Source organism: Neophocaena asiaeorientalis, unplaced genomic scaffold, assembly GCF_003031525.2.
Source record: "Neophocaena asiaeorientalis asiaeorientalis breed wild unplaced genomic scaffold, Neophocaena_asiaeorientalis_V1.1 scaffold497, whole genome shotgun sequence".
Taxonomy (NCBI): Eukaryota; Metazoa; Chordata; class Mammalia; order Artiodactyla; family Phocoenidae; genus Neophocaena; species Neophocaena asiaeorientalis.
This window is the reverse complement of record NW_020174568.1, coordinates 955231-979240: the sequence shown is the minus strand read 5'-3', so window position 1 is coordinate 979240 and position 24010 is coordinate 955231. Positions and strand designations below refer to the sequence as shown.

Sequence of the window (24010 nt, the reverse complement as noted above, 5' to 3'; positions counted from 1 at the left end):
AATGCTTAACAATATCAAATGTCTGCGGAAGGCAGGGAGCACGGGAGCTCCATTGAATACCCCCCGGTCAGCCATTGTCGAGTTGCTTTTTTGGTAAAAGGCATGCTATGTTCAGGTTGCAAGCTCCACAAAACCAAACACACGACAAATTCTAGTTTCAGGGGCTGCAGCAGTGTGACTGCAGTTGGCTGACTTGACTGAAACAGCAGCACCAAAACCTGAAAAAGTGTCACTGGTGATGAGGCTCCACCAATAAAACGCCTGGGAGGGGTCGGAGGTCAGTCTGTCAGGAGAGACCAGAGCAGCTCTGGGCAGGAGTCACCAGTCCGGAACCCAGTGGCAGCCTCTGCAGAGACGGAGCCCTTCACTTTGTGCCTTTTCTGTGACGGTGGCTGCGTCGTCACGTCTGATGTGATGGTGGATCCAGGCAGCAGGGTGGTAGCAGCCAGGGCAGTGCGTGCTCAACTAGCAGTAGTTCTAGCGTGTCCCATCAGAGAAGGGTCCTTTCTGTGGACATCCACATGAGGGCCCCGGAAAGTGCAGTCAGCAGTCATCATTTGTTTCCACAGTTCACGGCCCCAGGGGGGTGTCTTTAACGCTACTCTAGTTTTCATAATGGCAGACCTGGTAGCTAGGCCACTGGCAAAGCCCAAGGGTCAGTAAGCACAGAGCACGGTTCATCAAGGCGGGCATTGGCCAGAGCCCTGAGAGGGGCCTGGATTCTGGCCTCTCGGTGGAGGGGCCGTGTCCGCTTTTGGTGTTGCAGGGCTGGCACTGCAGTCCAGTGGAAATCAGTGAGCTTTCGCTTAGTCAAAGCAGGCATTCAGCATTTTGGGGTGTCTGTGAATTGAGGGCTCCAGTGAGCCGTGCAGTGACTCACCTGGCTCAGCGGGGGCAAAGCTTTCCCTGGAGAGATAGCTGCTGCTTTCTCAGGTAGGGCCCAGATGCCTGCGTGGCCAGGCCGCCACTCTTGAATCCACCATTTGCACTTGACAGGCAAGGTTTTGTGAGTCGAGCCACCCCAAAATGGGAGTATCAGGCTGGAGGTTCATGAGGCCTCCCTGGGTCGGTCACCCAGTTTTGACAGGTGCTCCTGAGAAGCTGATGGCTGCTCTTCAAGGGGGACGCAGTGGGCAACAGTCCCGGGAGGCACTGAGTGCAAACCCCCAGGGTCACTTGCAGGTGGGGCTCCTCCCTTCCCCAGAGGCTCTGTCAGCGGTTATGAGTCACAGAGACTTCTGGCTCAAACTCTTACTGGGGGTGCAGAGCCACCAGAGTAGCTAGCGTGCCGCAGCTTGCCGGACACCTTCAGGTGAAGCCTGTCGTTCTGCGCGACACTCAAATGGGACCAGTTTATGGGCTAGCCAACGTAAAGGACCAAGAAGAATGTCCCCAGTACCCCAGTAAGGCTTTTGGCCTCTATGGTGGTGATGGTGGGGGTAGGGCAGAGAGCAAGCAGTCTGGAGCCATAGTTCCAGGAGCTTTACTTGTTGTCAGGCCCCAGACTTTCACTGGGGAGGCTGCCTGTTAGGAGGGTGTGGTGAGTCCCCTTCAGGGCCATTGAAATGGGGGCTTCTAACCTGCCAGCTGAGAGCCGTCATCTCTGTCGGGGTGCTCTGAATGTAAGATGCATCGCCACAAAATCCCCCGGCCCTACACACACACACACACACACACACACACACACACACACACACACACACACACACACACACTGGTAGGAAATGGCAAAGGGGTTTGTCCCACTCCCCCTTTTTACAGGAGGCTCTTTCTTACAGGGACAATCCCCTCTGGCACTCAGGGGACGGAGAAGCACAGACATGTGACGTGTCAGTTCCCACATAACATTCAGACGTAGGGACAGTAGGACATTGAATCAACCGAAAGCGCCCCTCCCGTAGGGTCCCTTTGGCTTTCTTTCTCCTGGTGAACCCTGTCCAGACCCCGCCAGGAGAATGTGGGTGCTCCTGCCTTACCAGGGCCCGGGGAGGATGGTGACTTGGGTGTCTTTACCTAACAGAGTCGTAGAAACTTGAGCCCCTCGCTCTTGGTGTTCCTGAGCATGTTCACGTGGATGCGTACGGACTCATATCCATCTTGGAGGGGGCGAGACCGTTGCCCATACCCTAATCATCTTTCTTTTTCAAGGATCTGGGTAGAGGGGACAGATGTGGAGGGAGGGATCCGGGAAGCAGAGGGTCAGAGCAGCTCCATGTCAGTAAACAAGGCTTTATATTAATTACACTTTATTTAAGCAGGGAGGTGGCTGCTCAGGGCTTAAACAAGTGAACTTCTGATTTTCGATCCATGGAAAGCTCTACATCCTCGTTGCTGACACCATTTGTTTCAGCTCCCCTGTGTCTTTGAAAAGATAGTCCAGATCAAAGACCGTAATTGCCGCTGCCTGAAAGATGCTCAGAAATGTGAGAAATCCAAGCAGAACTGCCTCTCAACACCTTGTATCTTGTGAACTCACGTTTTTGTTTTATGAGGCTTTTTGTACGTTTTTCCTCTGGATTTTTCACATAGACAATCATGTCATCTAAGAAGAGGGACAGTTTTATTTCTTTCTTTCCAAAAGTATGCATTGTATGTATTATTCCTTTCCCTGCCGCATAGGCTGAGGCCCCCAGTGCTATGTTGAAAGGGGTGTGAGTGCGCATTCTTGCCATGATCTGATCTAAGAGCAGCGGTGTTCAGTCTTTGACCGTTAGGTATCATAGTAAATGTAGGTTTTGTGTGGGTGCCCTCTATCAACCCTCTGCACCTGCAGTTGAAAAACAACAAATCTCTGTTTTCACAATACCACTGTGTCTTTATTGTGAAAATTAAATGTAGGTCTGGTGAAATGAAAAGGATTTGCCTCAGCCCACTACCCTTACTCTTGTCGTGTTCCCTTCATCCCACTTCTCCCACTATCTGTTGATTTAATTTGGTACACCTTTTAGTAAACTCAACAAGGCAACAGTGGGCAAACCCCTTCTCCCAAAGATTTGGTTGTTGTGTGCTGGATCTCCAGATGCAATTACTTTTCCCAAACAAATGACCTTGGCTTAGTATCCAAATTTTAACTCTTGGTGGGACTTCCCTGGAGGTCCAGTGGTTAAGGCTCTGTGCTCCCACTGCAGGGGGCACAGGTTCGATCCCTGGTCAGGGAAGTAAAATCGCATGCACATGGTGTGGCCAAAACAAACCAAATTTTCCTCTTTGTAAGCCTTACATCCCTTTATGAAAACTGAAAAAATCATGTTAAAATCTCAGAAGAAGTGTAGTCCTATCCGTTAGATAATTATCTCTAATCCACTGAATTCTGCAGATATCTCAGTGCACCTTGTTTACAGCCCTTGAGGCCTTCTTGTTTCTATTTGCATGAAATAAAACCAGACACAGAGACCTTTGTCAAGCTGAAGGAATTTATAAGAAATCGCACCTATAGTCTCATTTCTTTAACAACTGCATGTTTTAGGTCTGATCATTTCAGATTATCTATTATTATAGGATTGAATTTGAGTAGGGTTCAAAATAAGGGGACTGGTGTGTTTAGGTGGATTCACCTCTAATGTGTCAGAAGGACAGTGGCCTCATGAAGCTCTCCTGCTACTTTTTTTGTGTGTGTGTGGTATGCGGGCCTCTCACTGTTGTGGCCTCTCCCGTTGCGGAGCACAGGCTCCAGACATGCAGGCTCGGCGGCCATGGCTCACGGCCCCAGCCGCTCCGCGGCATGTGGGATCTTCCCGGACCGGGGCACGAACCCATGTCGCCTGCATTGGCAGGCGGACTCTCAACCACTGCGGCACCAGGGAAGCCCCACTCTCCTGCTACTTTTGAATGTGGTGATTTTTAGCATCATCTGAAGACCCAGACACAGAGGAGGCACGTGATCCAGGCAAGGGTCTGTTAGGTAAAGTTTGGTCCCTTTCTGCCTATTTCCAGATAACTGGCAAAGAAACTAAGCATGGGTAATTCAAGCACAAGAGAAGGTTCCAGGCACCGTGGCAGGGTGGCTCTTCTGGGCTAGGACTGCAGGTCCAAAGCAGTGGTGCAGTAGGTTGTCTCCGAACTCCACTGGCCAATAGAGGGGGCAAGGAGGTCAGCCTGGCACTTGCCGTTGGCTCAGAGACTGAGGAGGACATCCTGCAGCTGGTGGTTAATTGGGTTGGGCTAGCACAGGAAAACATGGGGGCTACTGCTGTGTAGTGGTTCATTCAGTCCACACACATTAACAGAGCATCTTCTGTGCTCCAAGTATTCTGCTAGGCACTGGGTGGGGGAAGTACAACTGTAATTAAGACAGAAAAAGTCTCCCTGCTGAGCTAGTGGTAGAGACACACCGTAAGCAGGGAAACCATTAATTTAATAGATACACGAGTTATGTAGAAAATAAAGCAATGTTATATAACAGGGTCTGTTTTATTTTCATTTTAATTTAAAAAGTTATTTTATTTTCTAATTGTATATATTTAAGGTGTACATGATTTGATATGCATAAACATAGCAGAGTGATTACTACAGTCAGGTAATTAACACATCTCCACATACACTCACAATTTTTGTGTGTGCGGTGAGTATCTGAAATCTACTCTCTTCGCGATCTCCAGTATTCAGTCACATTAACTATAGTCGTCATGCTGTGCACCAGATCTCTAGACTTAGCCTACATAACCGCAACTCTGTGCCCTTTGACCAGTGTCTCCGAGTTTCCCCCTTCTCCAGCCCCTGGTAGCCACAGCTCTGCTCTCTGCCTCTACATATTTGACTTTTAAGCTTATTTCTAATTTTTAAAAAATTTGTGAATGACAGTTTATTATTTTCATTTAGACAATATTTCAGTGTAATAGTCTAAACATTTAACAATGTAATTATTTATTTTAAAAGCAATATGGACAAATTATTTATGTAAACCCATGGCTATAGACTTGAAAATACCCAGATTTTTTTCTTTTTCTTTTTTAAAAATTTTATTATTTTTTTAAAAATAAATGTATTTATTTATTATTTATTTTTGTCTGTGTTGGGTCTTCGTTTCTGCGCATGGGCTTTCTTTTTTTTTTTTTCTTTTTTTTTTTTTGTGGTACGCGGGCCTCTCACTGCTGTGGCCTCTCCCATCGAGGAGCACAGGCTCCGGACGCACAGGCTCAGCGGCCATGGCTCACGGGCCCAGCCGCTCCGCGGCATGTGGGATCTTCCCGGACCGGGGCACGAACCCGTGTCCCCTGCATCGGCAGGTGGATTCTCAACCACTGCGCCACCAGGGAAGCCCATGGACTTTCTTTAGTTGTGGCGAGCGGGGGCTACTCTTCCTTGCCGTGCGCGGGCTTCTCATTGTGGTGGCTTCTCTTGCTGCGGAGCATGGGCTCTAGGCACACGGGCTTCAGTAGTTCTGGCACATGGGCTTAGTTGCTTCATGGCATCTGGGGTCTTCCTGGACCAGGGCTCGAACCCGTGTTACCTGCATTGGCAGGTGGATTCTTAACCACTGCACCACCAGGGAAGCCCTATTTTTATTTTTTTAAATTGCAATTGACATACAATGTTATATTAGTATTCAAGTGTTCAACATAGTGATTTCACATTTATATTCATTAAGGATTGATCACCACAATGTCAGGTAACCATCTGTTACCATATAAAATTATTGCAGTGCTATTGACTATATTCCCTATGCTGTATATTACATTCTGTACCTGTGAGTCAGTTTCTGTTTTGTTTTGTTTGTCTGTTTGTTTTGTTTTTTAGATTCCACATGTAAGTGTAATGATATGGTGTTTGTCTTTGATTATTTCACTTAGTGTAGAATCCTCTAGGTCCATCCATGTTGTCACAAATGACAAGGTTGCATTTTTTATGCCCGAGTAATATTCCATTGTGTATATGTACCACCTCTCATTTATCCATTCATCTATCAATGGACATTTAGGTTGTTTCCATGTCTTGGCTATTGTAAATGTGCTGCTGTGAACATTGGAGTGCGTGGATCTTTCCAAATTTTAAATAATTTAAATAGCTACATGCAGCTAGTAGCTAACACAGCACAGCTATAGATGATAGCTGTTCCAGGGACTACTTAGAATGTAAAAAGTTGGCTTTTTAGATTTCCTTAACTGATATAGTATTTCAGTTACTTATTTTTGAGCATATTGTTTGCCATTTGGTTTACAGTGAAGTATCTAGCAATGTCCCTATCTTGGAGAAAAAATAAACAAATGAAAATGTAAATATGCACAAAAGAGACAATGTAGACATCCAAGAGATAGCATGATATACTTTAATCTTAATCACAGAAAAATTATGCTAAGTGTAAAGGACTCCAGAAGAGCAGCAACCCTTCAGGTTGCAGTATCTGTAGGAAGATGGGAGACCTGTGCTGGTTATTGGACTTGTTGTCTATGTTTTGGATGGGTAGGAAGGAAGGAAAGGAAACGTCAGGAGGAGGCGGGGTGAAAGTGAAACTATCGTCTGGGAACCTGTGAGATGCACTTGGGCCCAGCGCGGGGACTCGTCGCTGAGGCAAGGAGGGTGACTGGCAGAATGAAATCCAGCTGGAAGGTGGTTTGGAAGGTCAGTCAACTGTGTCGTATGGTTGTAGCTGCCTTTGAATTGATGGCTAAAAAGCTTGGGATTTATCTTCTAGGCAGCAAATATTCAGAATCATTGAAGGATTCTGAGCTAAAGAGATATATAATGAGTCTTGTGGGAAAACAAGCTTGGCAGATGTATGATGAACAGAGAAATGAGTTAGGTAGCTTATAGGCAAGAGGGAGAGGCTTCTGAACCAGGGGGATGGCTGTAGAGATGAAACTTCCTGGAAGTAAAACCAACGGATGTTGCTGATGGATTAGAGCGAGATTGCAGAGGCGCTGGAGGGAGGGAGGTTAAGGTGGGAGGCCGGGATGGATTGCAGCACGGCTGGGCTGGGGGGGGCGGGTCCCATTAAATGTAGAGGCTGCGGTGAGAGGCTGGGGTGGATGCTCTGGAGTGACTTAGAAACAGAGTCACCTGATGGTTACTTGGCTACCAAGAAATTGCTAGAAGTAACTGTTTACACATTTTAGTGCTGCATTTAAAAATTGGCTTGAACTTAATCTGTAAATTTTAGTGTGTTTTTGTGTGATGACCGAAGCATTTTTAATACGTTAACAAGCGCACGATCTGTGGAAAATTGACATGTGATGATAATTAGCAATGAGGCTATGGTTTTCACGCTGCCACCCTGCCCACCCTCCACCTTGCCCTGACCTCTGATAGCCCTGTCACTTTTTTTAGGGTGAACAAAAGCAAACACAAGGAGCACTAGTGTGACCACCTGAATCCAGTGTCACATGGTCGGGGTAATCAGCTTTCACACTGATGGACTCTGGTTCTTTTTCTTCCTTACAAGAATCGGATGTGGGAAGTTAGAGTGGTGTCAGTCATCTTCCTCTTGTGATCTTCATCAAATCTCTCGTTCTGGGCCACAGTGAAGTGATTCTTCCAATCTCCCACGGCCCCTGAAACAGACGTGGGGTGGTGGGTGTCAGTACCGTGGGGTGATTTGGATTTCTCTGTTCTCCCGTTTCTGTGAGGATTTCTACTCCCCGACGGGGAGGGACAGAGTCGGACAAACATTTCTCTGGCTGGCCTGGCAGTGTCTCCTCCTGGAAGGGAGAGGAATCGCCTGTCTGGCTTGTGGGTCGGGAGGTGACACGGCCGCGTGAACAGCAGGTCTGAGGAGCTCTCTTGTCCTTCCCTCCTGCCCATCGCAGCACGCTCGGTGCTTGTGCCTGTGGCTGGCGTCCTGCAGGTAGAAGGGCCTGCTTCTGGAAGGACTCAACGTGCGGTTTTGAAAAAGGGGGGAAGAAAAAGATTCCCCTCCAGCTCTCCATGTGCAATCCCTGTTCCCTTTCCCGGACTGCTTTTTCTACGTAGTACTTACTAGCAACTATTATCCTGAATTTCCGTGTGTTTTGGTCACTGCTCTGAACATTGCCCAGAACAGTGCCTGGTACATAGTAGCCACTCCAGTCAGTAAGTATTTTGGAGTGAATGGACCTCTCTGATAGCTTAGAGCCCTCCGGAAAGTGGATTCTTTTCTCCATCTGACTTAATTCTGTATATTTTCACCTTATCAGCCAGAACTCCAGAAGGAAGGTGAGGACAAAGGGTTGGACTTAGACACCAAACCTCACTCTCCAGTTGTGGCTGAACATTGATTTCATTTCATCTGTGGTTTCTTAAATTATTTTTTTCCCAGAACCATTTATTATTGATCTTATTTTTCTTATCTATAGAAAAGAAACTCCCCAAAGACTCTGAAATATTGGACAATTCCTTTAAGATTATGGTGAAAAGGAAACATAAAAACCTTTTCTCATGAATGGAGAAATAGAGTGGTTCATTAATGGAGCTGGAATCGACGTGTAGTTTGCCATCGGGTTCTGCTTCATGACGTCAAATGAACTGTAATGGACAATTTTATCCAGAACTTTATCATCTAGGCTCTTTCCAATAAATTCTGCCAGCTTCAGAATTTCATGCTTTGGGTTCTATGATCAGAGTCAAAAGAAAAGACTTGATATAAGATAATTTATATCAATAAATAATAGTTTCAAAAGACTGTTGGAATGAATTAATGCTAGTAATCAGTAACATGCCATGAATTAAAATTTTAAAAAATCGGGTCTCACAAGTGCTCAGCTTCTCAGATGTGACTCACTTTGGTGTGGTGACTGTGTCAGCTGGAGTCATTACGCTCTTCTTGTTCTAACATGGAAGCGTCAACTGAGCGTGTCGGTGAGACACTCACCACACAGTGACATGCAGTGCCTGGGGCGCGTGCCACGGAGGGATGTGTCCAGAATTAGGCCCACATGTCCTGCTCTAGCCCGTCCAGCTAAATGCCCCACGGGGACAGCCACTGGACTGATGCTGAGAGCAGGTGTTGCGGCAGTGTTGGGGACCTGGCCACAGAGGCCCATCTTCTGCTTCTCATGTGGACAGAAGAGGCCCCAGACTTTCCCAGTGGTGCCGGTGAGGGGGGCCCAAGAGGCCCTGTGGCAGTAGCTGCAGTGCCCAGCTGGTCGGGGTGCTTCGGTGTCTCTGAGACCCCATTGTCGCCACTGTTTTCTCCTCAGAGGGACGCAGCCCAGGGGCGCTGTGGTGTGGGAAGGCCCCTGTGTCCGGGAGGAGTGGTGCGTTGCCGGTGGGAGCGTTTATCCCCGCCACTGTGTCTCCTGCTTTAAAATGGGCTCCCGCTTTGAAGCTTGGATGTCAAAAGTGCTGAATTTAGTTGGCCTCACACAAACTAGGAATCAGCAAGAGTGCTGAGAACTGTGCGCTCTGAGTGACCACAGGCAGGTGACAGCCCAGAGCATGATCGCAGAAACATGTAAGAGGGCGCTGGGGACCCTGAGGTTAGACTGCCTATTTCGGTGAAGTCTCCTCCTGGCATTCATAATGCATTAGGATCTACCCCAGGGATCTATCCACCGTTCCCAGGGACACACCCTCCTTTGACACTGCTACGGCGATATGTGGGCAAGCGTCACCTGCATGGACTTTCCCTGGTCTTAGCTTAGTAGCATCTGATATCATGGCCCCTGTTTGTCACATCCAGTCATAAAAGAGCAAACCCTTCCTTATAACCTCTGCCATAATATTCCTTAGTTGAGTGTCTATATCTGGAATCCTGTGATGAGACAACTCTCCGAACTGCAGCATTGCATATGTGTATATGTGACCAGAGTCTCCTTTTGTATGCCCTCCTGTTGTTTAGTTTTTCGGTGCTCTCTTGTGGTGTCTCCACACTTTTGTACCAAGTAAACACAAGGGAGAGAATTTTGTACTGATACCTGTATGGGTTGTCCTGCTAGCCCTGGAATCATGGTTCTGAGAATCCTAGAAATGTAATCCTACAAACTTACCTATTTAAAAAAACCATACAGAACAGATCAGTGTTTGCCAGAGGTGGGAGGTGAAGTGGGTGAAGGGGGTCAAAATGTTCAGAATTCCAGTTGTAAGATAAATAAGTCCTAGGATGTAGTGTACGTCATGGTGACTATAACTAATCACGCTGTATTGTATAATTAATAACATTGTATCATACAGGATAACAACACTGTGCTGAGAATAGATCTTAAAAGTTCTCACCACAAGAAAGAAAATTTGTGTCACTGTGTGTGGTGACAGATGTTGATGATTATGGAGATAATTTCTCAGTACATACAAATATCAAATCATTATCCTGTACACCTGAAACGAATATAATGTTACTTGTCAGTTGTATCTCAATAAAAAACATAGAAAAATGATGCTGTGTTTTTCACTCTTCAGATATTTTGTAGACACAACTGGATAAAGCCCAGTAGTGATGGAACCTGAGAGAAATGCAGCTAAACTAATGTGCAGAGGAATCCCCGATTAATCTTTTAAAACTGCACGTCTGACTTAGCAGGCCTGGCATGGGCTCTGAGAGGCCATGCAGCTGTCTGTGACGTACCTTTTGAGAACCAGGCTTTCAGTTATAACTTCTAGAACAGAGACTGTAATTCTGTATAGATCCCTGTATTCAGTGGAGTCACAGAAAGGACTGGGTAGATGACCATTTACAATGTACTCTCATGACACCACCTCATTTAGTCGTTATAACAGCTCTTGGAGTGCATATTACTATCTCCTTTCTGCATGTAAGGAAGCTAAATTCCTAGATGCTAAGCATCTTCACAAAGAAGAATTGCCAGTAGGCAGTAAAGCCAGAACTGGGATTCAGGAATTTTGACTCTAAACCATTAGTGTTTCCCACTGCGCCATAATTTCTTAAACTGTTTCTTGAAACTATGACGTTCCTCAAGTACTAATAAAAAAACCCCCAAATATGCTAGATTTGTTTTCCCTTCTAAACGGAATTTAAACGTCTACATACAAGGAGAAAAAAAGGCATCCCTCATTTTGCCATCCTCTGCCTATAAGGAAAAGGTGTCCCAGAGCCCAGAGCTCCAGGAAGCTCAGGTGAGACTGTGTGATACAGAAACTCATGACGTCCCAGGTGTTCTTTGATGCGTGGACAGCTGCAGCCAGTGAAATGTAGCGTCTTCTGTGCCCTGTTTCAATCTGTGAGTCCCTGATGGGGTCCGCACGTCATGACGGAAATATTTTACGGTCAGAGGGGAACACGTGAGGCGGCCCTGCTCCTTACCCTCTTCATGTCCTCATAGAAGAGGTAGAGGATGCGGTGCTGGTCCTTGGCATCCCACCATCCCTTCACGTGCTCGTACCAGGAGCCCCAACACACTGCGGGACGGGATCAGAAATAGGGCAGTGAGTCACAGAAACCCAGCTGACAAGCACCCACCTGGGAGGAGAATCCTGAAGAGAGGGAGAAGGTCACGCTGGTGATTCCCTCACCGTGAAGAAGGCAGAGGCCCTGCTGTTCTAAGGAAATGATGACTTCTCTGTAGAGTATTTGAGGATTTTGAGAAAGGATGGGAACAAAGCTGAGTTCTCTCACCGTCCCCAGCCAGAAAACTCTCAAAGTACTCTTCCCAGGTTCCTGGAGCAGGAAGCCCTTTATTCATCCTGTGGAAGTGGTAATAAGACACCATGCTGTCCTTGGGGTTTCTTGCTACATAGATTATCTGGGAGTAGAGGGAGGGAGGGAAGAAGCAAAACCAGGATTAGACCGACAGTTACGTTAGGGTGGGTATATTCCACACAGATGAATTTTTCCGATGCTGCATTCCTGTGATTTGGCTTTTGTGGGAGGTGGAAAGCATTCATATCAATTTGCATATGGATGATGTGACAAGGTGGACTCTTTTTTTTTTTTAACAAACAAAGTGTTTTAAGAGGAAATGGACTGAGGACCAGTCTGAGGTCCTTCTAAGGGGTCAACTCTGAATTCCTTTGGCTCTTTACCTTACAGTTTTTCTCCAGGAAGGATGGTGGCAGCAAGTGGATGGGAAGGTGCGTCTTCAGGATCCGTGGTGAGGGCATTGCATTAGCTTGTTCCAAGCCTGTAAAATTAATTTTCAATGACCTCCCATTATTTTTCTCTATTTGCTTCAGAATCTTGCTGCTTTGTTATTACTACGTTAGGAACAGTTCCAGGCCGCCTGTAACTCTGTGGATCTCATCTGAGAGAATACTTGTAGCTCACGAATGGGTTTTTTGGGCTAGAGCAGTAGTTTTTGTTTTTGTTTTCGTTTTGCAGTACGCAGGCCTCTCACTGTTGTGGCCTCTCCCACTGCGGAGCACAGGCTCCGGACGCGCAGGCCCAGCGGCCATGGCTCACGGGCCCAGCCGCTCCGTGGCATGTGGGATCCTCCCAGACCAGGGCACGAACCCGTGTCCCCTGCATCGGCAGGCGGACTCCCAACCACTGCGCCACCAGGGAAGCCCGGCTAGAGCAGTTTTTAAGCATAACAATAAACCAAATAAAGAAGAACCTAAAAAATTCAAACCCTTCCACTATAAAATTATCTTACGTAGGCTCATCCTTGTGGAGTGAAGTTAATTTCTAATTGGAGAATCAAAACTTAACTTACTTTTGCATAAACAGTAACTTGATTAGGAAATGTCTGGAGTTAGAACGGTGGCCAGACGGTGAGAAAGATAGTCACGGAGTCCATGGATGGTTGTTTGAATGCCTAGAATTCTGAGAGGGCTACTGGATAGTAAAAATCCCTCCCTGGTGGGTGTCTAGGCCCGGGGTCAGGTGCAGCTGTGCCGTACTCACCAGATTCCATGCCCGGGATTTTCCACTCGATGAAGGGGAATCGCTCGTGAGTAGGTGCCCGCTGGCTTCTGTCAATATCACCCTCGTTTTGTATCAAGTCCACGATCTCCTGCGTCCAGGTTGTTCCTTATTCCCCAGGAAGATGAGGAGCACAGGCTTTAACTACTGCAGTTCTTAGAATGTGACCAAACACTTGTTAGAGCAGCTGTGTGAACTTTAAAGCCAGCTTTATAATGGAATTCAGAAACCATCCTTCTTTGTTTATATCTTGTGTTATCATAATATGGTATGATATGGATTTTTATACAAAGACTCCAATTTGGAGTGGACATTAGATTCATAAGTATATAGCTCTTTTTTTATTCTGTACAACCATTAATTAGGATTGTTATGCTATTGAGTTAGCGGCATAGTTCCTTAGAAAGGCAGAGCGAGAGTCCTCACCAGCCTGTGACGTGGAGAGTCATCACGGTGTGGTCTTCAGACTCTGTTTCCCAAGTGCGTAGCATGGGCTTGCTACGCAGGAGGAGGCTCTTGTTATATGTTGGCCGAATGAATGAATGATTAGGGCTTAGTCTCCATTTTCACACTTTATTTTACCTGAAAGGCTAAAAAGTGCATTCCCTAGGCTCCTTTGCTGCCGAGATTCTAAATGTCCTGAGATCTGATTTACATTCTGGGATTTGAGGGAAGGAGGCAGAGGTCTGATTGATAGAAGATGTGCAGAGGCCACTCCGCATTTTGCTGCCTGGAACCTCGACCCAGAGGCTGCGCCCTCACTGCCCCCGAGAAGGGCCTCTGTCTCCCAGCTCCGGTCAGCTCCTGTGGGCCGCCCCATCCTGACCAGCGTGGGGCTGCCACCTGACCTTCGGCCTTGGCTGAAGACTACTGACCAGACACCTGACTGAGTCTGTGGCAGGAGGAGGCTGGGAGACTGAGCTCTGAGTCCTGGGTCTGGGCTGATCAACTCTGGTTACGAGACCCTTCCTCATGCTCCCAATTCAGCACTTCTAGGTCTACCAGGGGACACAGCTTAGAAAACAAGAGAGCAGCTGCAGTTTATATCCTCGATCAGTTAGCTTCTAATATTTTCTGACACCAACTCTTTCATTACAGGATCCAGGACCAATATTTCTTTAGCTATTGACTCAAAGGAAGTTCAAGTGTACTCGTTTTGTGTGTTTATTCTGAATTGACAGCCACGGGCTAACGCTGGGGCAGACTCCAGTGCGACTGGAGGTTCAGTCCCCTAGCAGTCAGCGGTTCTGCAGTGTGTTTATCTCACCTCAGTCACAGAGCACTTACTATTCTGCTAAAAAGTTAGGTGTGAACCATTCCATGATCTGATTGTTTCCTCCCTCTGGTCAGTAGAGGCTTTACTAGTGCACAGGTTTTGAGTGATTGACTAAGTATTACCTTAGCTGACAAGTGCTTCTTCACCTTTTGCGGTTGTTTGCATTGTACGGTCCTGCTTGCCCCTAACCCATGAAAACCCTAAATGAACCAAATCTTAATGCTCACACATGGCAGGTGGAGAAAAGATGAATGATTAAGCATTGTACTGAAATTATGGTAATAAATTAAGAGTTGTGGGTGAAATGAAGGCAGTGAGATGTGATCCCCACCAGTGGGTGCTTTCAGAAATTCACATTTAGAAAATTTTAATTCTGAAGAGACTCATGATAGTAAGATCAGAAAATCAGGGCCGACATGAAACTGATGGACGGGTTAGTCTAAGGCCCCATCTACCTGTAGAGCCTTTTGTCAGATTGTTACAGATAAAGGCAAAGGGGGTGGAGCGTGTGTGCGCGTGTGTGTGTGTGCACATGTGTGTGAGCATGTAGGAGAAGTTAATCACATGGAGCTTGACTTTGCAGAGAGCAGATGGCAGTGCAATTGGGGTATGAGTTGAATACTGTATTTTTGGTCTAACTGTAGATATACACAAATAACTGCAGAGAACTCTTTCTCTCTGTTCACCCCCGCATTTTTATGATGCAGTGGCTGAGCTCAAGTTTGTCTTGTTTCTTCAGTGACTTTGTTAAACTGACTATTGAAATAAGAAAGTAGGTTCACAACCTACCACCAGGGAGTGTGGAAATTAAGAGAGTATTTCTGGGACCCTGAGCTGGGAGACTTACAAGCTCAGCATTGCAGAGCCCAAGCCCCTCCTCTTCCCTAGATCAGGCAGGGGTGCCCTGTCTGGCTCTGCTATATGGGCCTGTGCTGGGAACAAGTAAGGCAGCAAGTCTGGCCCCTTTGTTTTGGGCTGTTTGATTCACTCTCTTTCAGGGAAGTAAAAAAACAGGTACATCACAGAAAGAATTAAATTCTTAAGATGTGTAGGTCATTTTAATATTTTTTGTGTGGTTTCAGTTACTACCTGTGATTTGTCTTGGCAGTATCACTCTGCCCAGTAAACAGCTTTCCACTCAAATCCAGGTCGGTTTCTTTATTTCATTATTATTATTATTATTTTTTGTTGCGGTACGCGGGCCTCTCACTGTTGTGGCCTCTCCCGTTGCGGGGCACAGGCTCTGGACGCGCAGGCTCAGCGGCCATGGCTCACGGGCCCAGCCGCTCCGCGGCATGTGGGATCTTCCCGGACCGGGGCACGAACCCGTGTCCCCTGCATCGGCAGGCCGACTCTCAACCACTGCGCCACCAGGGAAACCCTCTTTATTTCATTATTGATGCATCTTTCCCACTTCTCTTCCTAACCCTCCTCTGCGTCTCCCCCCAATCCCTCCCGCCTACCTGCTTTTGGGTAGGTGGAAATGAGCAGATCATCAGGCCTGGCTTGGAAGTTCCAGATCTGATCCCAGGTGTCACAGGTGGGCGTGGGCTGCAGAATCCCCTCCACGTAGTCCACAGCCAGGCGCTCCGTGCCGTCATATTTTAAATCCTCCATTTTGTTCAAAGCCAAGAGTGTTGGATATCAGATTTCTGCTCCAGGAAAGTGTTACTCTCAGTCAGCTCAGAGCTGCGTTCTTGGCAGCGTACAGACAGGGCAGAGCTCAGACCTCAGGTCCTGCCTTGGGCTGGCAGTCGAGCGGGGAGCCAGCCCATCCAGGGAGCTGGGACTCTTGTTTAGGGCTTTGCACACAGCACAAAGTCCTCAACAGCCTCAGCGGGGCTCTGATGTTAGCCGCCGAGCCCTTGGCTCCTGGCTGCCATTCAGGGTCCTGTGCGCATTCAGCCCTGCTCTTCTGTACCGTTAGCAAGAGTCAGTGCCACCTCACTTGTAGTTCTCCTCTGTGTCCACAAAATAATTCACAGATCTCCATTAATTGTTTCTTCTGGGAATTTTAAGCTAATTAAGAAGTTGCAGGGAATCTGCCCGCGGGATTACAGGTTGCAACACAGAATGCCTACACCGAAAGGCTGGAGGGAAGTTTCTGTGCTGCTAACAATGACAGCCTAGATTGAACCTCCCAGCACAGATGGCCGAAGGGGTCAGCGTTGTTATTTTTAAGAGTAAAGTAAACGAGGCTCTAATAGCGAAGGTTCCCTTCCTGTTGTAGGCTGTTAAGTGTCCGTATCAGTCGGTGTCTGTTCAGCTAATAAAACATGTTTGTCTTACCTGAAGCCAAGTGGATGCAAAAACTTGGGAGCTACAGAACACACACCCTCTGGCTTCTTCCTTCCTGGAGTTCACCTCCCAGCCTCGTGCCACATCCCCTGTAAGCCCCTTGTTTTCCTAAAAGCCTTGGTGCTTATTTATCCTCCTTGTGCCTTTCCTTGGAATCATTCCTGGCTGCAGCGGAGTTTTTTTTCCCTCCTATTTCCACCACAACCCTTCTCGGCTGACCACCTCGAAAACAAGACCAGACCTGCCCAGGTCTCCTGTTTCTCCTTGTGATATAATCGAGAACATGTCTGGTCTTTGTCTCCGGTTCCCGATGCCGAGTTTCAAAAGCCCTTTTAAGTCCCTGAGTGATTGGAGCCTTTGGTTGTTCACCGTGAGTCCCTTTAGACCACACCTGAGTTGGTGCCAACGAGGTGACACCTGCTGGGCCCATAGACAGTTCCAGTGGAGGGGCCGCCACGGCAGACGATCGAGCATGTGATCACAGGGTTGGGCCTTTCCATCCCATCCCCGCTCCAGGGAGAGGAGAGGGTCTTGGAGAGTGGGGTCAGCCGTGTGACCAGTGACATGAGAACCCACGAACCCCGGACCCCGAGGCTCTGTGCAGCTTCCCGGCCGGTGAGCGCAGTGAGGGGCCGGGCCAGGCGGGTGCTGTGCCCAGGCTCCACGAGGACAGGGGGATAGGGCATGGCAGCTCTGCTCCCTCTGTCCCAGACCTTGCTCCCAGCACCTCTTCCATTTGGCTGTTGTGATCTGAATCCTCTATGATGAAACTGTAATTGTAGGTGTAGCGCTTTCAGTGAGTCCTGAAAGCACCATTATGGATGCTGTGGAGGTCATGGGGACCCTCCACACTTAGAGCTGGTTGGTCAGAAGCACAGATGGTCCCCACGACTCATGGGTGCATCTGGGGGGTGTGGGTCTTGGGAAAGACTTTGCCCTTGACCTCTGGGTCTGCGCTAACCCCTGGTGGTCAGTGTCAGTATGGAAGCCAGTTGACAGAGAACCACCCTGAGACGCCTCTCCCGCCCCAGCTGCCCCAGATGCTGTTCCTGCCAGCAGGAGTCTCCCATCTTGCTTAAACCACTTCCCACCCAGACCTTCACAGCACCCCACGAGGGCCTCCGCGTGGCGCCCCTGCGGTACCTGGGAGCCCAGGGTGTGCACACTGCCCGCTCTGCAGCCCTGATGCCCCCCGTGTCCCCCCTCCTGTGTCCCCGTGCCTCCCGCAGGCACAGGCTCCCGCCGCCGTGGCTGTCCTTCATTTCCCGGCTTCACCCTCTGGCTCAGGCTCACCTGCGTCTGAACCTTCAGATCTTCTTTAACGTCCTCCCTAAACAGCCCCTCTCTGGAGAGCCTGTCCCTGAACTTGGGTGCCTCCCCTTTCATTGCTGGTGGCCCTGTCCTGTCCTTTGGAGCAGCCGTCTGCACTCAGCCCCGTGTCCTTCCCTGTCCGCCGCAGCACGGAAACTGGGCTCTGCCCGTGTCCTCGCCGCAGCCGGCCCTGTGGCTGGCGCCTGTGTCCTCTGCAGAAGGGAAGAGGGAAACGAACTGGAGAACCGAGGGAGTGAGGTCTGGGAGCCACCACCGTGCTGGGGTTAGGCGAGCTGGGGCTGAGGCTGGGGGTCTGAGACAGAAGGCAGACACCGGACGCCTGCCCTGACCCCTGCACCAGCTCCCGGCAGCCAAGGGCTGTGGACGGGGTGCTGACCCTCTGTGCCCCTGCACCCCGACTTTCCTCTGAAAATGGGGGTCATGACAGCCTCTGCCTATGGAGTTGTTGTGCGAATGAAAGTGTGTTTACCGCTCAGCAACCTTATCTGTGAATAATGAGCCATGACTATGGGCCCCTCTTCCCATGTGACCTCAGGGGGATGCCTGGGCTCTCCCTGCCCCTCAGCCTCCCTGTCGGCTGTTGGGAGATGGATGGACGCTTGGGACCAAGGCTGCCAGGTGGAATTCCTGGCCCTCACATGCATTTTAAAAGACTTAGGAAAATTATCTGTGGCTTTTCAGAGAAATTTCTTTCTATGGTCTTTATAGTTCTGTGTGCCAGCAGAGTAGAGAGCTGGGGAGCTTAGCAACATCTTGGCAGTTTTGTTTAGTCCCTTGTGTGCTGGGGATGGAGGGCTGGGAGACAGGGAGAAAATGCCCCCCGTCCCCGAAGAGGACTGGCTGAGGTTGAAATAGACCTGGGGATAGTTGTAGATTTCAAATAACCTGAAAACTTTTCATGAGTGCACGGATGGTTCCTATTCTCGTTTAATATTTTTCCCCAATAATATCAATACTTTCTCACAAGTTCAGGAAGATTAAATAAAGTGTTGTACTTAGTTATTATAAAATTCACGTGGTGCTAAGTCTCCATCTGCTAAGCATTGCTTTGGAATTCCAAATCTCTGGGGTTGGATTGAAGCTGCCCCGTGTAGACTTTCTAGTCACTCAATCCCTTCTGAGCCGTTTTAGCCTCACGGGATTAATGTAAGAATTGAGGCGTGTAAGTCATTCTGTGGTGTTGGCACACGGTAGGCACCAGAGGTAAAATCACTGCCCTTTCTCTCCTAAGTCTTCCTGGTTCCTCTTTCCCACTGTTTTCCTCCAGGCGTGGGGAGGAGACCCCCTCCTGCCCTCTCTGGATGTCCCAGGTGCAAACCAGGGGCTTGTCTAGGCCTCACATGTGATCCCTTTGAAAAAATTACAAAGGGGCTTTCTAACCTGCTTTTCTTAGGAAAAGTCAGAATGCAGGTCATTTTTCTTAAACAGGTTCTTGTTTGTATGTTTTTACAGAAGGAGCAGGTCTAAAACATATTTTGGTTCAGCAAACTGTTTTAAAAGACAACTATTGGGAAGTGGGCTAAGCTTGTACTGAATAAAATTGAACTGAAATTGTCTTTATTCCTTGAATCAGTCTTTCGCTTATTGGGCTTTTTATAAATTCCTCAATTGTTATCCAATCCTTGAGACCAAGTCAGGAGGAAAGAGGAGGAACAGGGCCATGGTCAGTATGACTGGAACCACATCCAGACTGTGTGGGACCAGGGCTCGTCTGGGGTCACGCACAGCCCATCCCACCTTCTGATTCGGTGGCCTTGTGGCCACACTGCTGCAGGGCTCGGCTCTAGGAGCTGAGGAGGGAGAAAACCAAAGTCAGAGGAAGTGTATTAGTTAGTACTTGCCGCTTCAATCAACTGCAGAGATTGGGTTGGTTCTGAACTCGTAGTGAAGTGAAGGAAGGATGCACGAAACCTTCAATCTCAGATCATCCCTTAAAACAAAACCCCAAGAATCTTTACATTCTCGGAAGAATAAAAAGCTGGTCAAAATGCAGAACATCCAGTTATATTTGAATTTCAGGTAAACGACAAATGAATTTTTAGAATGAGCCTGTCCCATGCAATATTTGGGACATATTTATACTTACAAAAATCATCTGTTGTTCTGTATTTTATCTGGAAACTCGGTGTGGGCGGGAGGTTGCTAGCTCAGTCTAACTTCAAAGCAGCAAAGCTCCGGAGGCTTATTGAGTGGGATTAGAAACACAGGGAAGCGGAAAGCCCTTTGGACTCTCGTGGCTCCCCACTGGCTCATGGGGAGATGTGTGCTGTCTGCACTTTCCAGTTATTTGCGTCCTTGCAGCTTGCTGCTCGGGGCTGGACATCTGTCAGCTTGTTTTGTGGCGATGGTACCGCTTACCATCAGTATACCATTCAGTATACAATACTGAATGTGAGTGTAAAACATCTAGACAGACTTTAAATTTGTAGACCAGCCTAGGAAAGCCTTCTGTGCTCTTGCAAGGAAAGGAATGCTAAGATAAGTTGCTAATGTCACTACTCTTGCTAATGAAAATATTAATCTCATGCTAAAAATATTGTTTCCTTAATTTTTTTATCAGAACTAAGCAACAGAATCAATGAAATTTGTTCTACTATTTTCAGTTTTCCCACTAGTTACAAGAACAGAATCCCTCAGTATCCTGGGGATTGGTTCCAGGACCCCCGCAGATACCACAATCCACGGAAGCTCAGGTGCCTTATGTAAAACGGCACAGTACAGTCGGCCCTCTGTACCCAGGGTTTCTGCACCTGCGGACTTAAGCAGCTGTTGAACGTGTACGTACAGGCACACATCCTTTTATTGTGCTTCGCTTTATTGCACTTTGCAGATATTACATTTTTTACAGATTGAAGGTTTGTGGCAGCTCTGCAATGAGCAAGTCTATCAGCTCCATTTTCTCAACGGCATTTGCTCACTTCTCTGCATCAGGTTTTGGTAATTCTCGCAATATTTCAATCTTTTTCATTATTATTATATTTGTCATGGTGATCACAGATCACCATAACAGATGTTACTCTTGAAAAGGTTTTGGGGGGCCATTAACTGCACCCATATAAGACGGTGAGCTTAATCAATAATGTTGTGTGCGTTCAAAGTCCACCGACTGCTGTTCCCCCATCTCTCTCTCTCCCCTCAGGCCCTTCCCTGTTCCCTGACACGCAGCAATATTGAAGTTAGGCCAGTTAATAACCCTACAATGGCTCTAAGTGTTCAAGTGAAAGGAAGACTCACACGTCTCTCACTTTAAAGCAAAAGCTAGAAAAAATTAAGCTTAGTGAGGAAGGCATGTCGAAAGCCGAGACAGGCTGAAAGCTGGGGTTCTTGCACCAGTCAGCCAAGTTGTGAGTGCAAAGGAAATGTTCTTCAAGGAAATTAAAAGTGCTGCTTCAGTGAACACAGGAATGATAAGAATGGAAAATAGCCTTCTTGCTGATTGCAGAAAGTCTTGGTGTCTGGACAGAAGATGAAACCAGCCACAACGTTCCCTTAAGCCAAAGTCTAATCCAGAGCAAGACCCTGACTCTCTTCAGTTCTTGAAGGCTGAGAGACGTGAGGAAGCTGCAGGAGAAAAGTCTGAAGCCAGCGAGGTCGGTTCATGAGGTTTCAGGAAAGAAGCTGCCTCTGTAACATAAAAGAGCGAGAGGAAGCAGCAAGTGCTGGTGTAGAAGCGGCAGCAAGTTATCCAGAAGATCCAGCTAAGAGAATTCATGAAGCTACACTGAACAACAGATTTTCAATGCAGATGAAACAGCCTCCTATTGGACGATGCCATCTAGGAGTTTCACAGCTAAAGAAGTCAATGCCTGGGGCTTCCCTGGTGGCTCAGTGGTTGACAGTCCGCCTGCCAATGCAGGGGACACGGGTTCGTGCCCCGGTCCGGGAAGATCCCGCATGCCGCGGAGCGGCTGGGCCCGTGAGCCATGGCCGCTGAGCCTGCTCGTCCGGAGCCTGTGCTCCGCGACGGGAGAGGCCGCAACAGTGAGAGGCCCGCATACCGCAAAGAAAAAAAAAAAAAAAGATGTCTTCATGCTGCTGTGTGTAAATCTGTTGCTTCTAGTTAATTGCTTTCTGATAGCAAGGTATGCGTCCACCACATTTTACTGATTTACCCTCCCTGCCCGGCAGTGGGCACCCAGGTAGCCTTCAACTCTCAGCACAGGGACGCCTGGAGGAACAGGGGTGTGAGCATCCCCCATACATGCTCCCTTATGGGGCTGCATACCCATTTACTTGGGCTCTGTACCTACAGCTGGAATTTGTGGGTCGAAGAGTGTTTGTTTACTCATTTTGACGTGTTGCTGGGTTGCTCTCCTGTCCACCGTCACCAGCAGGACATTATCTGGCTTTCCAACCTTTGCTTCTGTAACAGATATGAAATGACAGCCCATGGTTTTCCTTTGCAGTTATTCTTATTTACTAATGATTTTGAGCATCTCTTCAAATATTTGGTCATTTTTTGTATTTTCTCTTCTGAAAATTGCCTTCCTCAAGGTCCCCTTTGCCCATTTTTCTATTTGGGTTTTATCTTTTTCTTCCAATTTGAGAGTTTCTTGTATATTCTGAATATTGGTCCTCTGTGGTTTTAGACATCGCAAATAACTTTTGTCATTCAGTTTTCTTTTTATTTGCCTTTTTTATGGTGCTCTTTGATGAACAGAAATTAAAAGTTTTGATGTCTCAAATTCATTAAGTATTTTTGCCTTTTGTTTCGTACTTTTGAAGTTTTGTTGAAAAAAAATCCCTTTGCTCTTAGGTCTCAGAGGTCTTTGTGAACTTTATTCTTATAATTTCACGTTTCACGTTTAGTCTTCAGTGTATGAGAGTCCACCTTCGAATGAGACCCAGAAATCTCTCAAGACCCCTTGGAATGTCTCCACTTTCTGGATCTCAGGAAACCTCTGAAGTACGTATCCCTGAGGTTTTACAAGTAAATTACAGGCAAACCTCAGAGATACTGTGGGTTTGGGTCCAGACCACATAATAGAGTAAATATTGTGATAAAGTGAGTCACACGAGTGTTTTGGTTTCCCAGTGCACATAAAAGTTGTGTTTACACCATACTGTAGTCTATTAAGTGTGCAATAACAGTATGTGTAAAAAGCAATGTACATCTTAATTAAAAATGCTTTATTGCTAAAAAATGCTAACCATCATCTGAGCCTTCAGTGAGTCGTGGTAGTAACATCAAAGGTCACTGATCGCAAATCACCCTAAAAATGTAATAATAATGGAAAAGTTGGAAATATTGCGAGAATTACCAAAGTGTGACACAGAGACACAAAGTGAGCAAATGCTGTGAGTAAAAATGGCGCCGATAGACTTGCTTGACCCAGGGTTGTCACGAGCCTTCAGTTTGTAAAAACTGCAATGTCTGTGGAGCACAGTGAAACAAGGTCTGCCTGTACGAATAGGACAGCCTTGGACTTTGGTACTGGGGAGGAGGGATGCTGACTGTGTTGGCCACGGCGGGAGTGCTTCATGGCCAGGACGCGGGCGGTCACCAGACACCCGCTCTCCCCAGTGTCTTTGGGGTTCCTCCCACATGCTTTGTTTCTCTGCTCCACAACCCTGATGCACCTTTCAGTTTATTTTAGTGTGTATCACAGTTTCCTTGATGGTACAGCTTGCTGTGGTCCCTACCAGGCTGCACTTTTCTTGGGGGAAGTAACCCTATTTTTATCATCTTTCGATGCCCTCCACTCCCCAGCATGAATAAGGCACTCAGTACAAGTCTGTTATCAAATGAATGGAGTGGGAATTTTTGACGAATAAGATTGAAATAAATGTTTTAATTCAAAGAAAATTATAACAGAAGGTAGAAAGAGCATATATAGAAGGAACAGAAATGAAAATGTGTGTGATATTATATATTACATGTTGATATATTGAAATTCACCTAAAGACTGAAATTCTGCAGAGAGAGAAGGAAAATGAAACACCTTAATGCTGCGTAACTGAAGTCACACTGGGTTCATCCAAAAGGCAGATCAGGCTGAAATGTCCAGGTCGTGGTTTAAAAACCCTGACATCACATCACACGAGCCATTTGTGGTTTTTGGAAACAGGTTTCTCTTCTGCTTCGCAGAGGCTGCTCTTTAAAGGTCCATGCAGAAGGACAGAGAAGTATCAGCCATGTTTTTGTCATAATTTTCATTAAACTTCTTGGTCTGAGCTTCAGTGAACTGATTTCTCCACTCTCCAGTGACTTCTAGAAAGAGTGATGGATAGCACATTCAGGGACGTTTTCACAAACTTTAACGCGTGTAGATAATCCCTTTCCCCTCGGTACTTAAATGCCTGACACAGACACTGGCTGGGTGTCCTCCTGATATTGAGTGAGATGTGAGGGTACAGGGGTGATCACCGCACTTCAC

At 47.3% G+C, this 24010-nt stretch overlaps 1 protein-coding gene and 1 long non-coding RNA gene across 3 annotated transcripts in view; one reads left to right on the top strand and one right to left on the bottom strand.

The window, feature by feature from the left end:
- The window catches only part of LOC112408389 (uncharacterized), a 107483-nt gene that overhangs the window by 2714 nt on the left and 80759 nt on the right, over positions 1-24010 (top strand). The window lies entirely within an intron of this gene.
- On the bottom strand, positions 6264-15645 carry SULT1C4 (sulfotransferase family 1C member 4). Its single transcript, XM_024757991.1, has 7 exons — positions 15467-15645; positions 12710-12835; positions 11890-11987; positions 11483-11609; positions 11171-11265; positions 8342-8522; positions 6264-7487 (listed from the first exon to the last, which is right to left on the bottom strand). The coding sequence occupies exons 1-7, from the start codon at positions 15618-15620 to the stop codon at positions 7372-7374; spliced, it is 897 nt and encodes a 298-aa protein (XP_024613759.1). The 5' UTR covers positions 15621-15645; the 3' UTR covers positions 6264-7371.